The sequence below is a fragment of the Gorilla gorilla genome, chromosome 15, assembly GCF_029281585.2.
Source record: "Gorilla gorilla gorilla isolate KB3781 chromosome 15, NHGRI_mGorGor1-v2.1_pri, whole genome shotgun sequence".
Classification (NCBI taxonomy): Eukaryota; Metazoa; Chordata; class Mammalia; order Primates; family Hominidae; genus Gorilla; species Gorilla gorilla.
Window position 1 is genome coordinate 21,387,089 of NC_073239.2, and position 17,719 is coordinate 21,404,807.

Here is a 17,719-nt window from a genome sequence, read left to right on the forward strand (position 1 = left end):
TACTTTTTGTCTTCTTAAAATGTTTTTCTTAAAACTATGATAGTTACTTAAAAAAAGAAGTTTAGCTCACTGAAAGCACAGTTTCCTAAGTATGTAGTTTATGAAATTTGGAAAATAAGCAGACTGAATTTATTAGAGCTTTCGCAGTATCTTTTAATGCTCTCAATATATCCAATGTTTTCCTGGAGAGCTCTTTTGTCTTGGTGTGCAGTAATGTTGCATTCAGTAAATAGGTAAGAATATAAAATGTCCCCTCCTTGGATTTTCCTAAATTGTTTCTCTGTGCATAATACATACCCTAATTATACACATGTATATGGTTTGATATAAAAGAGGTCATTGTTTATTTCATGTAAATAATTATCTTTTCTTACCCTAACTTACTTTGAGGTATATTGTCATAAATGTAAATATATCAATTTAAAATGTTTAGTGTGAGGAATTTTAACTAATATATACATATAGCTATGTTACTATTACCCAAATCAATATAAGAAACTTTCCATCACCCCGAGAAAGTTCTCTCAAGTTCTCTCATATCCCTTTCCTCAGGCAATTATTATTCTGATTTTTATCACAATAGAGTAGTTTTTGCCTGTTCTTGCATATTGAATACAGTATGTATATGTAAAGAAAGAACTATCATGAAGGGGTGCAGACATGAATATTTTCAGCTGAAATCAAGGGCTAATAAACTGTAAGCTGGCTAGTGAGTGGAAAAAACAGAAATGTAACTATTAAAATATAATCACTTTGTTAAATTAAGTCAAACTTGATTAAGTGGAAAAAAATTGGCATATTTTAGAAAGCCCACATATACTGAATGATGAAATTAATAGTGTTCACAAAATGTTGAACCAATTTGGAAAAGAGATTATAGAATGAAGAAAAAACCATCATAGTCTAGAGAAGTGAGGCTGGGCACTGTGGCTCAAGTCTGCAATTCCAGCACTTTGTTTTGTTTTGAGACAAGGTCTCGCTCTGTCAGCCAGGCTAGAGTGCAGTGGTGCAACGTTGGCTCATTGCAGCCTTGACCTCCGAGGCTCAAGCAATCCTCCTACCTCAGTCCCCAAAGTAGCTGGGACTATGTGTGCAAACTACCATGCCTGGCTAATTTTTAAATTTTTTGTAGAAATGAGATCTTACGATGTTGCCTAGGCTGGTCTTGAACTCCTAGACTCAAGTGATTCTCTCGCCTCAATCTCCCAAATTGCTGGGGATTGACTGAGGCCAGGGGTTGGAGACCAGTCTGGTCAACAGAGTAAGACAGCCATCTCTACAAAAAAAAAAAAAAAAAATTAGCCAAGCCTGGTGATACATGCCTGTAGTCCCAAGTACTCAGGAGGGCTGAGGTAGGAAGATTGCTTGAGCCTGGGAGTTTGAGGCTGCAGTGAACTGTGATCACGTCACTGCACTCCAGCCCTGGCGACAGAGTAAGTTGAGACTCTGTTTCCAAAAAAAATAAGAAAAAGAGGAATGAATGCCCCCTCTTCTCCAATCCAAATAATTGGATGATAAGTAATTAAAAACTGCTATGAATAGTAAGCCTTTAGTATCTTGGCCTGTTTATTACAGAGGACGATAAATGATTCCATGTGGATAGGGCATAACATACAGAGAATGAGACTATGCCAGAAATGGGAGAAGGCATTTGAAACAACATGAGTATCTCAGGGACAGATGGATTGATTCTGCTATTGGTAGGCCTGGAAGGCAAGGTCAGAAGTAGCAAAAAATGGATACCAAAAGCACTATTTGTCACCCAAGCTAAGTGGAATAGCTGGCCCAGTAGGAGAAATGCAGGTTTTGCTCTACACTAAGTTCTCCAACTCTTGATAAGCCTCCAAAAACAAATGTTAGGGGGAAAAAACGCAGCTGGTTATGAAAAGATATATCTCATTTCATTAAAAAATCAATGTCAATGCTGTTAATAGAATCCTTTTATCTTCAGGACAGAGGCAATGCCCTAAACAAACACCAACTCAAGAGCCTCTGATGCCAACCTAGAGGGTACCCAAACACAAACTTAGCATAGAGGTAAGAATCTCTATGTCTTTTGGTGGAGGCAAAGCCATTTGGTTGGTACTTCATAGGAACATCTTTCTACCAGGTCTTCATCATACGGTATGTGCCACGAGTCTCCAGTTGTTTGCACCACTGTGTCATAGCTGAGAATATGCTGTTGAATTAAAAAGAGAACAAAACATTGAGAACAACACTAAAGGGCTACTTGGCCATTTCTCTTTCTGACACTTCTCAAGTTTGCTCCAGAAGAGTATTGATAATGGATTATCTCACGTAATAATGGATTTTCAAACAGCAGCAAACTCTGTGAAGATGAGCCCTAATATTAGGAGTTCCTTTTTTTGAGGGGTCTCATTTTTAAGTCTAAAGACTCTCTGTAGAAGCATTACATTTATGTAATACAGACGTTCTTTTGTTGGCTCTATCAGTTTTGTGTGTGAGAGTGAAAAATTTCAAATCCAGTCAGCCTTCCATAACTGCAGGTTCTGTATCCCTGGCAAACAACCACGGATTGAAAATATTTGAAAACAAAATGAAACAAAACAAAACAACAACAACAAAAAACTGTGTTCTGAACATGTACAGACTTTTTTTCTTCTTGGCATTATTCCCTAAAAGATACAGAAACAACTATTTATATAGCATTTACATTGTATTAGGTATTATAAATAATCTAGATGATTCAAAGTACACAGGAGGATGTGTGTAGGTTATATGCAAATACTATGCCATTTTATATAAGGGACTTGAGCATTTGAGGATTTTAGTATCTGTGAGAGGTCCTGAAACCAATTCCTCATGGATACCAAGGGACAAATGTAAACAAAAGTAGAGAAATGCTGTAATGAACTCTCATGTACTCATCACCTGGCTTCAGCCATTATCAATTCATCTCTAGTCTTATTTCATCCATACGCTGCCCTCCCATCTCAGATATGTAATTTCTTCTGTAATACTTCAGTATGTATCTCTAAGAAATAAGGTCTTATTTTATAAATGTAAGATCAATACCTTTATACCTTTATTATACTTAAGAATTAATAGTTCTTCAACTATATCTTGAATCACTATGGTATCATTTAATACCACATTTACTATAAATTTATTGTTTTGGATATTCTTATTTACTTACTTTTATAGAGACATGGTCTTACCATGTTGCCCAGGCTAGTCTTAAACTCCTAGGCTCAGGCAATCCTCCCGCTTCGGCCTCCCAAAGTGCTGGGATTACACAAGTGAGCCACTGCACCCAGCCTTTCTTACTTATTTTTAAATTGAGGAATAACGATTATACATATTTATCATGTATAGCATGTTTTTGAAATATGCATACATTGTAGAATAGCTAAATTGAGCTCATTAACATGAGCATTACCTTATATACTTACAATTTTTGTGGTGAGAACATTTAAAATCTACTCTTAGCAATTTTCAATGATACAACACATTGTTATTATTAACTACAGTCATCATGGAACGTATTCCTCTTATCTAACTGAAATTTTTTCTCCTTTGACCAACATCTCCGTTTTTTTTTGTTGTTGTTTTTTTGTTTTTTTTGAGACGGAGTCTCGCTCTGTCACCCAGGCTGGATAGCAGTGGCACAATCTTGGCTCACTGAAACCTTTGCCTCCCAGGTTCAAGCGATTCTTGTACTTTAGCCTCCCATGTAGCTGGGATTATAGGCACACGCCACCACGCCTGGCTAATTTTTGTATTTTTAGTAGAGATGAGGTTTTCGCTATGTTGGCTAGGCTGGTCTTCAACTCCTGCCCTCAAGTGATCCACCCGCCTTGGCCTCCCAAAGTGTTGAGATTACAGGCGTGAGCCATCACGCCCAGCCAATATTTTTTGATAATTGAACCTTATTTATTATATCACGGGCCAGTGTACTTTTCTGTAATAACTCACTTTGGATTCTCTCCCTTTGCTTTCACACAAGATGTGTCCTTATATTATAGATATCTTAACTAGAATCAAAGGAGAATTCAGTTGAGACTGTCATAGAAATGAATTAAACAGGGAAAACAAATTACTTAGCAGAAGTATAACAAACTATAAGAAATAAAGAATTTGAGCTATTGCAAATAAACAAAAATAAAAAACACATGTAAGAAGTTATAATTTATGGCCGGGTACGGTGGCTCACGCCTGTAATCCCAGCACTTTGGGAGGCTGAGGTGGGTGGATTATGAGCTCAGGAGTTCAAGACCAGCCTGACCAACATGGTGAAACCCCACCTCTACTAAAAATACAAAAATTAGCTCGGCGTGGTGGCATGTGCCCGTAGTCCCAGCTACTTGGGAGGCTGAGGCAGGAGAATCGCTTGAATCTGGGAGGCGGAGGCTGTAGTGAGCTGAGATTGCACCACTGCACTCCAGCCTGGGAGACAGAGTGAGATTCCGTCTCAGAAAAAAAAAAAAAAAAAAAAAAAAAGAAGTCATAATTTATGACATAATTAATTGAAGTCAAAACTGGTATATCCTAAATGTTGTTTTTTGTTTTTGAGACGGAGTCTTGCTCTGTCGCCCAGACTGGAGTGCAGTGGTGTGATCTCGGCTCACTGCAAGCTCTGTCTCCAGGGTTCATGACATTCTCCTGCCTCAGCCTCCCAAGTAGCTGGGATTACAGGCACCCGCCACCACACCTGGCTAATTTTTTTTTTTTTTCCATTCAACCCTGAGTGGATACAGCACATGTTTCAGAGAGCACAGGGTTGGGGGTAAGGTCACAGATCAACAGGATCCCAAGGCAGAAGAATTTTTCTTAGTACAGAACAAAATGAAAAGTCTCCCATGTCTACCTCTTTCTACACAGACATGGCAACCATCCGATTTCTCAATCTTTTCCCCACCTTTTCCCCCTTTCTATTCCACAAAACCGCCATTGTCATCATGGCCCGTTCTCAATGAGCTGTTGGGTACACCTCCCAGACGGGGTGGTGGCCGGGCAGAGGCGCCCCTCACCTCCTGGATGGGGCGGCTGGCCGGGCGGGGGGCTGACCCCCCCCACCTCCCTCCTGGACGGGGCGGCTGGCCGGGCAGAGGGGCTCCTCACTTCCCAGTAGGGGCGGCCAGGCAGAGGCACCCCTCACCTCCCGGAGGGGCGGCTGGCCGGGCGGGGGGCTGACCCCCCCACCTCCCTCCCAGACGGAGCGGCTGGCCGGGCAGAGGGGCTCCTCACTTCCCAGTAGGTGCGGCCGGGCAGAGGCGCCCCTCACCTCCCGGATGGGGAGGCTGGCCGGGCGGGGGGCTGACCCCCCCCACCTCCCTCCCGGACGAGGTGGCTGCCGGGCGGAGATGCTCCTCACTTCCCAGACGGGGTGGCTGCTGGGCGGAGGAGCTCCTCACTTCTCAGACGGGGCGGCTGCCGGGCGGAGGGGCTCCTCATTTCTCAGACGGGGCGGTTGACAGGCAGAGGGTCTCCTCACTTCTCAGACGGGGCGGCCGGGCAGAGACGCTCCTCACATCCCGGACGGGGCGGGGCGGCAGGGCAGAGGTGCTCCCCACATCTCAGACAATGGGCGGCCGGGCAGAGACGCTCCTCACTTCCAGGATGTGATGGCCGCCGGGAAGAGGCGCTCCTCACTTCCTAGATGGGATGGCGGCCGGGCAGAGACGCTCCTCACTTTCCAGACTGGGCAGCCAGGCAGAGGGGCTCCTCACATCCCAGACGATGGGCGGCCAGGCGGAGACGCTCCTCACTTCCCAGACGGGGTGGCGGCCAGGCAGAGGCTGCAATCTCAGCACTTTGGGAGGCCAAGGCAGGCGGCTGGGAGGTGGTTGTAGCGAGCCGAGATCACGCCACTGCACTCCAGCCTGGGCGCCATTGAGCACTGAGTTAACGAGACTCCGTCTGCAATCCCGGCACCTCGGGAGGCCAAGGCTGGCAGATCACTCGCGGTTAGGAGCTGGAGACCAGCCCGGCCAACACAGCGAAACCCCGTCTCCACCAAAAAAATACGAAAACCAGTCAGGCGTGGCGGCGCGCGCCTGCAATCGCAGGCACTCGGCAGGCTGAGGCAGGAGAATCAGGCAGGGAGGTTGCAGTGAGCTGAGATGGCAGCAGTACCGTCCAGCTTCGGCTCGGCATCAGAGGGAGACCGTGGAAAGAGAGGGAGAGGGAGACCGTGGGGAGAGGGAGAGGGAGAGGGAGAGCTTTTTTTTTTTTTTTTTTTGTACTTTTAGTAGAGACGGGGCTTCACCGTGTTAGCCAGGATGGTCTTGATCTCCTGACCTCATGATTTGCCCACCTCGGCCTCCCAAAGTGCTGGGATTACAGGTGTGAGCCACTGCGCCTGGCCCCTAAGTGTTTTAATTAATTTGAGGTTGGCCTATGAAAACTCTAGCAGACTCTTTCTAGGACCTGGCTAGTTCCAAATACTAACCTAAAACTGAGAAAAAAAAAGCATTTGCAACCTTCAATTAGTTGTGACACTCTTTTTCTATGCCACATTCTTACTGTATACTTGACTCTGTTAATATTACATAAAGAACAGGTACCATTACCTGAAAGGTTAGTTTTGATCCTGGAAACCTATTTACAATTGCCAGCTGATGTCCCTGCTGCCACTTAAAAAACAAGCGTTGGGTCTTGGCATCAGGCAGACAGGCCTTGTGGTCCCGCATCAGGTCTCTTGTGATAAACCTGCAGTGATTCCCGGAGTGCAGTGTGGCATACAGAAGGAATGGATCATCCTCCGAGCTGAACCAGGCATAAGAAAGGACACAATCAAGCACAGCTGAAGAGGCAGAGGACAGTGTTTTTCACCGTACTTTTTACTTACTTTCCTTGGAGGTGCCTCTGATTTCTTGACCAACATGATGCTAGTAATACTTAAGAACCACCTCAAAGTCCTAGCTGGTAAGCAATACTATCTAGAACACAGATGGAAAGCTGAGGGGAACGGAATGCTAATGCCTGGGATTCTCACAGCTCACTGGACTCTTCCACTAGAACGATGAATTCTAACAATGCTCTCTTCACGCTTAAAAGTTGCTTCTCTTTGGGCATTTTTCCTATTTGCCTTATCTATCACAGAGCACACCTTTTCCCTCTCTCTTCACCCAAATTCAAGAAACACCCAAAATACTACTAGGGCAGGATGAGACTTTCTTGCAAGCCACCAAATAACTGGCTGCCCCTAAAGCTGAACTGGTATTTCAGAGCAGCTTCTAGACAGTCACCTGGATCAGCACCCCAAAACATCTTCTTTGGTAAGAGCCAGTGACTCAAAGCCTCCAACAGACCATCAACCTTAGCACTTATTATTTTAATAAATGTGCTGTAAAAATGGCAGTAACGACCTTGCTTTAGGAGATTCAGACTGCAACTTGTGATATGCCCTACGCCTTGATTCAAATGACCCTAAATAGGACCATTTAAAGTTTTCTTTATCCTGAAGTATTTCAAGTGAAATGATAAAATGACGAAATTTGCCTTATAACTCTCCAGGAAAAAAAGAAAAAAGAAAAAATGTATTCGGTTTATGGAACAAAATTAGCAAAATGATGGTAATTGTTGGAGCCGGGTGACAGTTACATGAGGACTCACTATTCACTATATTATTCTCTCTAGTGTATGTTTGAAAAGCTTCTTTGGCACATTAGTGGAAAACAGATTTAATGTTAAACACTTAAATATTCAAATCCAAAGCGACAGAGAAGGTCAGTGAATTGATCGTTACAACTGAGTTTGGAATTTCAGCTGATGCAATAAATACAGCCCCCAAACCAAGCAGTGAGACCACTTTCCAACAGGCTTCTTGGTCATAACACTTCAAATTTATCTAATTTTTCCATATAAGGAAAATAATAATGATCATGACAGCAACTAACATATATGTTTTCCATGTACTTGGTGCTATGCCAAGAGTTTTACATGAGTTATTTACACATATTATCTTATTTAATCCTTAAAACAACCCCATAAAAGTTACACAAGAGATAAGGAAGACAGAGAGAAAGGAAAAACCTTTCCCAGACAGGGAGTGGCAGGGCCATGATCTCAGCCTGGGTAAACTAATTCCCAAGCCTACAATCTTACTGTCTACCCAATGTTGCCATTAGGTCTTCTGCTCTTGGAGAAATGGAAGCACCATCTTCCAGCTAAAAAAAGAAGGGATGTGGTTTGGGAACTGGATGAGAGGTTTGCTTCTCCCTTGCTTTATGCATTGAGAGCTACTGTACTTTTTAAATAATAAATGATTTGGGGGCCAGGCGAGGTGGCTCATGCCTGTAATCCTAGCACTTTGGGAGGCTGAGGTGGGTGGATCACGAGGTCAGGAGTTCGAGACCAGCCTGGCCAACATGGTGAAACCCCATCTCCACTAAAAATACAAAAATTAGTTGGGCATGGTGGCGGGTGCCTGTAATCCCAACTACTTGGGAGGCTGAGGCAGGAGAATCGCTTGAACCCGGGAGGCGGAGGTTGCCATGAGCAAAGATTGCGCCACTGTATTCCAGCCTGGGTGACACAGCGAGACTCCGTCTCAATAAAATAAATGATTTGGAGAATACTGACAAATCTTGAAGTTATCACATTCAGACTATGAAACCTAGATTTGGGGCTGAGGCATATATACTCATTAAGCAAAGTTGGAAATAAACTTTTGTTAGCACAAACAATATGAAAACCTCAATGCACAACAGTGCATTGAGTTCATATGTGCTGTTGCGGATCTGTACTCCTCCTAATTAGCTATTTTCTTCTTACTTTATGGCTACTGTAGGTTTGTGGGTTGTTTTTTGTTTTTTTTTTTGAGACAGTCTCACTCCGTAACCCAGGCTGGAGTGCAGTGGCACGATCTTGGCTCACTGCAACCTCGGCTTTCCAGGTTCAAGTGATTCTGCTGCCTCAGCCTCCTGAGTACCTGGGACTACAAGGCGTGTGCCACCACATCTGGCTAATCGTATTTTTAGTAGAGATGGGGTTCACTATGTTGGCCAGGCTGGTCTCAAACTCCTGATCTTGAGTGATCTGCCTGCCTTGGCTTCCCAAAGTGCTGGGATTATAGACATGAGCCACTGTGGCTGGCTTACTGTAGGTTTTGTTACTGACCATGTTTACCATGGTTCCTTTGGCTTCCTGGGAAGCTGCAGCTCAACAGCAATTTTCTCCCTACATTTAGAATAAAATCTAGGCCTCTTGCTTGTCTACCAGGATCTGCAAGGTCCTCTGTATTGCGGTTTCTGCCTTCTCTCTAATCTCAGAGCTTATTACTTTCCCTCTTGCTATTATAGCCCAACTGGCCGTCTTGCTTTCCTCAAACACACACCAAGCTTATGCCTGCCTCAGGGCTCCTTTGGGCTCCTTTTTTTTTTTTTGAGATGGAGCCTCGCACTGTTGCCCAGGCTGGAGTGCAGTGGCGTGATCTCGGCTCACTGCAAGCTCCGCCTCCTGGGTTCACGCCATTCTCCTGCCTCAGCCTCCTCAGTATCTGGGACTACAGGCGCCCGCCACCATGCCCGGTTAATTTTTTGTATTTTTAGTAGAGATGAGGTTTCACAGTTAGCCAGGATGGTCTCGATCTCCTGACCTCGTAATCTGCCCGCCTCGGCCTCCCAAAGTGTTGGGATTACAGGCATGAGCCCGGCCTGCATCGGGGCTTTTTAAATATTTCGTATTATTTGGGATGTTCTTCCCACCACCTCTCCCCATTTCTCAAATAACTCACTCCTCATCGAATCTGCCCCCTCAGAAAGGCTGTTCCTGACCACCCCATTCACAACCCTCTGACCTGTCCCTTACCTAAATTCTTTCTATCTACCTTGCTTTATTGTCCCCATAGTACTAATCACTGCCTGGAATGACATTACCTGTTTGTTTATCTGTTTATTGTAAATTCTAAGAGGGCAGGGACTTTGTCTTTTTCACTGCTCTTTCTCCAAGAACATAGAAGGTGCTCCTGTTTGTCAAGTATTTGCTAAATGATCTACTTAGGATCTTATGGCATGTATTCGGTGTACTAATCTCACTCCTGACTTAACTTCCCTCCATTTCTCCTTTATCCTGATTTCCTCATCTGTTTAAGTTTATCCTGCCGTAGAAACTGTAGTGTTTTTCTTTTTTAGAAGAAACCGTAGTTTTGTAAGTTGTCTCAAATCTTTTTTTTTTTTTAATGAGGGTGAGTATACATATACACATGCATTTAAAAGATAGGTTTTAAAGTAGGTAACTAACAAGCAGATAGATGTCTGCAGCACAGTATAATTCACCTATTACCTCCAACACTTACATGTCATCAGCAAAAAAACAGCTGGCTTGCTTTTGCACCTCTTCCATCTCATCCCGACTCCACTGGGAACTCCGTCTTAGCATGTGCTTCCGGCCTAGGACCAGCAGTCGCAGATTCCGTTTGGCTAGTTGAGAGACGACATTCAAGAGCTAAAAAACACAAAGCCAGAACCACAAAAGTTCAAGGGAAGACTCTCAAATTAGTGGAGTGATTTTTCCAGCAGCCCACCTCAATGGTGAAGCACTCTTTTCTGGTAGGGGGTAAGAAAACAATCCACAATAATTTCCCATCTTTGAAAGCCTGAGGAAAATGCTTCCCTATTACACATTAACGTCTAACATCTGCCTACTGGTCAGGCTACATTGCAGGGGGGGGTTTCTTTATTTTTGTGTGTGGGACAGGATCTCATTCTGCTGTCCAGACTGGAGTGCACAGGTGCAATCATAGCTCACTGCAGCCTTGAATTCCTGGGCTCAAGCAATCCTCCCACTTCAGCCTCCTGAGTAGTTGGGACCACAGATGTGCACCACGTCTGGCTATTTTTTTTTTTTTTTTTTTTGAGACAGAGTTTCACTCTTGTTGCCCAGGCTGGAGTACAATGGCGAGATCTCAGCTCACTGCAACCTCTCCCTCCCGGGTTCAAGTGATTCTCCTGCCTCAGCCTCCCAAGTAGCTGGGATTACAGGCATGCGCCACCACACCCAACTAATTTTGTATTTTTAGTAGAGACGGGGTTTCACCATGTTGGTCAGGCTGGTCTCGAACTCCTGACCTCAGGTGACCCACCCGCTTCAGCCTCCCTAAGTGCTGGGATTACAGGCATGAGCCACCATGCCTGGCCTAATTTTTTTTTTTTGGTAGAGATGGGATCTCACGATCCTGCCCAGGCTGGTCTTGAACTTCTGGCCTCAAGAAATTCTCCTGCCTTGGCCTCCCAAAGCACCTGGATTACAGGTGTGAGCCACTGCACCCAGCCTAGTTCAGCTGTTTTAAACTGTGCTCTCTAGGGCCCACTAGGATAGAGATAGAGAGGCTCAAGAGGGATGGGATTTTGTTTCCTATACATGTCAAACCTTGTTTCGACCCAAACGGCTCAACCTTTATATATTTATCATATTGGTATTCTACATAAGTTTTGATTTGAATAAAAGCTTCTACTTCTTTTTAAGTTTGTAAATGATTAGACTAGACAGTGACTTTTCTATGTTATGACTTTATTGCTAATACTGCCTCCTTTCATTGAAATCCCCTTTTCTACTAAAGATCTGTCGATTTCTGCCCTGTAGCCTACTTTCCAGTCAGTTACTTTATCCCCATTCTCTCCACTTCCCACTGGCCTCCACTTCATTGTGTGCACATGAACTCCTCAAAGGTCTAGACTTGGGTTTTAGAAGTCTAGTACTTTGGTGAGCTTGCCTATACTCAATTTTTCATAAGGAAAAGTACATAAATTACTTTTATGTACCACCTATTAAACTAAGCTATAAATGGATATTACTAAGTAAAACAAAAGCTGAAAAAATTATCTTGTATTATATAATCATGTATCAGAAATATAAAAGATCTTTATAAGAATTGGTAGGCCCACAAAAATCACAAGTTGAAAGGTCTTGCAGAAATCCTTTATTTTCTTGGGTCTTGGTTGGAAAAGGTATTTATTTTAGTCTAGCTTCTCTTTACTTATAAGTTCCTCCTCTGTAGATTTTCAGGACATTACTTAAAGTCCTATCATCAATAAAATGAATTCATTTATTTAATCAGCTATCAAATATTACATTCGTACCTGTTATATCCAATATACACGTTGACTCTGATGATCTAATAATGAATTATCAAGGGCTGAATTTTTTTATTTTTTATTTATTTATTTTTTATTTTTGAGACGAAGTTTTGCTCTGTTGCCCAGGCTGGAGTGCAGTGGCGCGATCTCAGTTCACTGCAACCTCCACCTCCTGGGTTCAAACAAGTCTTCTGCCACAGAAGTGGTGGCACTTCCAGAGTAGGTGGGACTACAGGCACACACCATCATGCCTGGCTAATTTTTGTATTTTTAGCAGAGACGGGGTTTCACCATAATGGCCAGGCTGGTCTGGAACTCCTGACCTTGTGATCCAACCGCCTCGGCTCCCAAAGTGTTGGGATTACAGGCGTGAGCCACTGTGCCTGGCCAGCTGAATTTTAAAAATATTACTGTTTATTGCTTTGGACTGATATTGAATTTTTGTCCACTCCATTGCTAATCTTATTTCAGTAAGGAGTAGTTGGCTTTTTTATCCCTAATTATTAGTTCTATAATTAAGACATAGAATGGGCCGGGTATGGTGGCTCACATCTGTAACTTCGGCACTGTGGGAGGATGAGACTGGAGGACTGCTTGAGGCAAGAAGTTTTAGACCAGCCTGGACAACATAGCAAGACCTCGTCTCTATTAAAAAAAAAAATTAGGCCAGGCACGGTGGCTCTCACCTGTAATCCCAGCACTTTGGGAGGCCAAGGTGGGCAGATCACTTGACTCAGGAGTTTAAGACTAGCCTAGCCAACATGGCCCCATCTCTACTAAAAATACAAAAATTAGCTGGGCGTGGTGGTGCATGTCTGTAATCCCAGCTACTGGGGAGGCTGAGGCAGGAGAATTGCTTGAATCCGTGGGGTGGAGGTTGCCATGAGCTGAGATCACACCACTGCACTCCAGCCTGGGTGACAGAGCAAGACTCCATCTCAAAAAAAATGAATGAATGAATGAATGAATGAATGAATGAATGAATGAATAAATAAATAAAATAAAAATTAGCCAGGCATGGTGGCATGCACCTGTGATCCTGGCTACATGAGAGGCTGAGGCAGGAGGATTGCTTGAGGAGTTCAAGGCTACAGTGAGCTACAATTGTACCACTGCAATCCTGGGCAACAGAGTGAGACACCATCTCTTTAAAAAAAAAGAATGGACACAACTTGCCCACTTCATGTGAGCTAACACTCAAGCAGGTAATTACCTTGAGGACACCAAACTCAAAGATTTACAACTAGTAAAATATAGTTCTTTCCTTCAAAGCTAGGAATAATGGTTTCTGTGCTCAAGCAGTTATTTCCTAGACCTCTCTATGTGTAAGGCATATGGTAGGTATCACAGCTGCAGGATTTTAAGCCATAGTCCCTGCCTTTAGTAACGGAGTACCCAATATTATTATTATTATTATTTTTTTTGAGACAGAGTCTTGCTCTGTCACCCAGGCTGGAGTGCAGTGGCACAATTTCAGTTCACTGCAACCTCTGCCTCCCAGGTTCAAGCGATTCTCCTACCTCAGCCTCCTGAGTACCTTGGATTACAGGCACCTGCCACCCATGCCTGGCTAATTTTTGTATTTTTAGTAGAGACGGAGTTTTCACCATGTTGGCCAGGTGGTCTCAAACTCCTGACCTCAGGTGATCCACCCACCTCAGCCTAGCAAAGTGCTGGGATTACAGGCGTGAGCCACCGCGCCCAGCCCCCAATATTTTCTTATGTAACTATCAAGACTAAGAAAACATATATGCTGGCTCTACACACATTGGATGGATCATAAATATATTTTTTCGTTAATAAATATTTTCTGATTAGCTGAAGAATATGCCCAACATCCATTTTCATCCATCATAAAGTAGCTCATATTTGAAAACTTGAAAAATGAAAGAACAAACGACTCACAGCTCACTACCCAAAGATTGTTAATGTCTATTTACCAGTCTTTCTGTCCTATGTATTTTTATTTTATTTTTCTTTCCAAATCAATAGGTCTTTTGCATCATTTAAACATCACAAATAGGTCTTAGGAATCATCCGGCATCTTGTTTCAGAAGCTGGACAACTCTTAGATCTTATTCATCAGCCGGCTGAACAGTTCCTTTTTCAGAGACATAGATACCATCCAAAAATTTCCTGATATCCTTGTTTTTAATTGTCGTGGCTTGCTGAATCAAAGCCTCTAAATTGGAAACAAGCTCAATGTCATTACCTTCAAGGATTAATTCATCTTTCTGGGCTTGAGATACTGAACAAGCAACACCTGTTCTCATCCAAACCCTGAGGATGTATTTTTCACCCAAGAAATTTCAGATTTCAACAAGAGACCCATTCTCCTGGATAACGACATTGATGGGGAAGTGAGCATACATAGACCTCATCTTGTAATGGAAGCCCAGTGTAACACCCTTGATCATGTTCTGTACATGACTACAAATAGTCTGAACGGCAACCAGTTCCTTTCTGTTCCCCCACCATTTGTCAACCTGGAGCCTCTTTTCTTTCTTTCCAAGAAGACTGAATCTACACTGATGTGACTGAAATCCCTCTGCAGGGTTCCTCTGGGGCCTTTCACAGTAACTGTGTGTCCCTTCAGAGTAATGTCACCATTTTCTGGAATGTTGACGGTCTGGTTGCTGAGAATGGTCTTCGTTCTCTCAGTAGACATGGCAAAGAAAGTTATTCTATGTATAAACATAATCTTATAAGCTATTTTAAAAGTTGGGCTAGTAATAAAAGGCAAACATCTATACTAGTAAACTTTGATTCATGGATTCGAATAGCTCAAAAGACATAGGCTGGGTCTGGTGGCTCAGGCCTGTAATCCCAGCACTTTGGGATGCTGAGGCAGGAGGACTGCTTGAGGCCAGGAGTTTGGGACCAGCCTGGGCAACACAGGAAGACCCCATCTCTAAATAATAATAATAATAATACAATTATAAAAAAAATTCAAACAAAAACTATTTCTGATACTGATTGCTTAAGTTTTCAGGCAACTGGGAAAACATGGCTTAAGATAATACAGTTGTGTCTTCACAGCTATATCCTGGTTCAGATAAATGGCCTTGAGTTTACTAATAGTACATTAAAGACTGGGGCCCAAAGAAGAGCAGAAAAGCCTATCTTGAACTATTCTGGGGCACCATCTTGTGGCTGAGAAGTCTCTACTAGAAGCAGCTCTCTGAAAACAATGAAAACAAAGAATAAATGAAAGACACAGGGAAAAAGATGAGTGTGCAGCATAAAAGCCCTGGCCTGAAACTCCGTGACAGTCCAGCCATGAACCCACTTCCTCTCGGGTAAATTCGAAGGCTGGATCCAGTGGTCTGAATCAGTGTCATAGGTATACTTGGAATAGTTTTTTTTTTTTTTTTTTTTTTTTTGAGACGGAGTCTCGCTCTGTTACCCAGGCTGGAGTGCAATGGCACGATCTTGGCTCACTGCAACCTCCGCCTCCTGGGTTCAAGTGATTCTCCTGCTTCAACCTCCTGAGTAGCTGTGATTACAGGCGCCCGCCACAACGCCCAGCTAATTTTTGTATTTTCAGTAGAGACGGGGTTTCACCATGTTGGTCGGGCTGGTCTCAAACTCCTGACCTCGTGATCTGCCTGCCTTGGCCTCCCAAAGTGCTGGGATTACAGGCGTGAGCCACCGCGCCCGGCTACTTGGAATAATTTTTTTAAAAAGACAGAAAATTCAACTTAAGATTCTATGTTAGATCAAAAGTAAAACCAGGAGGGAAAATGGAGTAGATGTACTTCTCCCTATGTCTCCCACTAAGTGCAACTAAAAACCTTGGACATTATATATAAAATAAACATAAGAAGACTTGGAAAGGTAGAGGGAAAAATGGCAAACTGGCTGGGGACCTCAGTACACAAGGACTGACATGGTGGTGAGTTCCCTGGGTTTTCTTTTTGCCACATGTATCTCAGAATTGGAGCTGAAGAAGCTGTCAACCTAGAAATGCCAATGTGTGCAGACAAAAAAACCCAACAAAGGCTTGTTCTCTCTAGCCAAAGACCAGGAAAGAGGCAGTCTTACTCAGAAAACTTGGTAAAATAACATCAGTAGACTATGATGCTGTGTATGTGTGTGTGTCTGTGTATGTATAAAACAAATAGAGTTGGCTGGGTGTGGTAGTTCATACCTGTAATCCTAGCACTTTGGGAGGTCAAGTTGGATGGATCGCTTTGTTGCAGAAATCAGGAGGACTAGACAGACGTCAGAGTAAAGCAGGAGGATCTTTATTGAGTGCACTCAGACCTAGCAGACTTAACATCTAAAAAACTGGGCTAAGAACAAAGACAACACTTGACTTTTATATACCCTTCAAAAAGGGGGTGGGCTAGCCTGAAACAAACTTATGGTGGTGCGAAAGCAAGAATACAGAGGCAGAACAAAGACAGTTAATCAAACTGTGATAGGTGCATAACTCAGGATTACACATGACTGTTGCTATGCAACCTAGATGGCTGTTATCTAGGTTTGCCCTAGTGCCTAGCATGGCTTATTCTGTGACATTCACTATGGCACCTAGGTGGCTATAGCTTAGGCCTGCTCAGATGTCTCATGACTTTCACTGTACTGTTTAGGTAAAACAGAATACCTGAAGTTACTAGTTACAGAGAACAGGAATCTATAAACTCATACTATAAGACAAAGGAAAATTTGTTTTTCTCTTCCTTATGTTGAGGGAGTACTGGGAGAGTCTTCAGGGCACATTAGATAGTATTATCAAGACTTTTCTTGGGTCTGGGCTGTGCCTGTTGCTGCCTCTGGGTCAAGTCAGCCTAATACAGGAAAGTTTATTTCTCTTTTTTAATTTTATTTTTTCTTTCTTTCTTTAATTTCTGCCTCAGCTTGAGTTCAGGAGTTTGAGACCAGCCTGGGAAACAAAGCAAGATTTTGTCTCTACTAAAAATAAAAAAAATTAGTTGGGGATGGTGGTGTGTGCCTGTGGTCCCAGCTACTCTGGAGGCTGAAGTGGGAGGATCCCTTGGGCCCAGTAGATCAATGCTGCAGTGAGCTATGATAGTGCCACTGCACTCCACCCTGCGCAACAGAGTGAAACCCTATCTGAAAAAACTCCCACCAAAAAAAAAAAAAAAACCCGAAAAACCTCCAAAACACCTGCAGTGATCACTAAAAATGCTATACAAAAAGATACACTCAAAAACACTATAGATTTTATTTTATTTTATTTATTTTTTGAGACAGAATCTCGCTGTCCACCAGGCTGGAGTGCAGTGGTCTGATCTCGGCTCACTGCAACTTCCGCCTCCCGGATTCAAGCAATTTTCCTGCCTCAGCCTCCTGAGTAGCTGGGATTACAGGTGCACGGCACCGTGCCTGGCTAATTTTTTTTTGTATTTTTAGTAAAGCCCAATTTTCACCATGTTGGCCAGGCTGGTTGGTTTTGAATTCCTGACCTCAAATGATCCACCCACTTCAGCCTCCCAAAGTGCTGGAATTACAGGTGTGAAGCACTGCACCCAGAAAAAAACACTATAGATTTTAAAAAGCCATTATAAAGAAATAAAAATGGAATTCTAAAAAAGTTCAATAGTCCATAGGAAGGAAGGAAAAGTAAAACAGAGACAAAACACAGAAAAGAAAAAATAAATGGCAAATATAAGCCCTAACATATCAATAAGAGTATGAGGTATAAAAAGTCT

The 17,719-nt window shown here is 43.1% G+C and overlaps 1 protein-coding gene and 1 pseudogene across 12 annotated transcripts in view; both read right to left on the reverse strand.

The window, feature by feature from the left end:
* Nucleotides 1–1,548: 1,548 nt before the first annotated feature.
* Nucleotides 1,549–17,719, reverse strand: part of PRORP (protein only RNase P catalytic subunit) — a 154,084-nt gene continuing 137,913 nt past the window's right edge. For all 12 annotated transcript variants that reach the window (XM_019009755.4, XM_055361302.2, XM_063697699.1 and 9 more), the window contains 3 exons: nt 10,262–10,410; nt 6,534–6,729; nt 1,549–2,179 (listed from right to left, as the gene is read on the reverse strand). In XM_019009755.4, the coding sequence (XP_018865300.3) occupies nt 2,048–2,179; nt 6,534–6,729; nt 10,262–10,410 (477 nt within the window). In that variant the 3' untranslated portion in view covers nt 1,549–2,047. The remainder of the gene's footprint in view (nt 2,180–6,533; nt 6,730–10,261; nt 10,411–17,719) is intronic.
* LOC109029512 (large ribosomal subunit protein uL6-like) lies at nt 14,047–14,709 on the reverse strand (annotated as a pseudogene).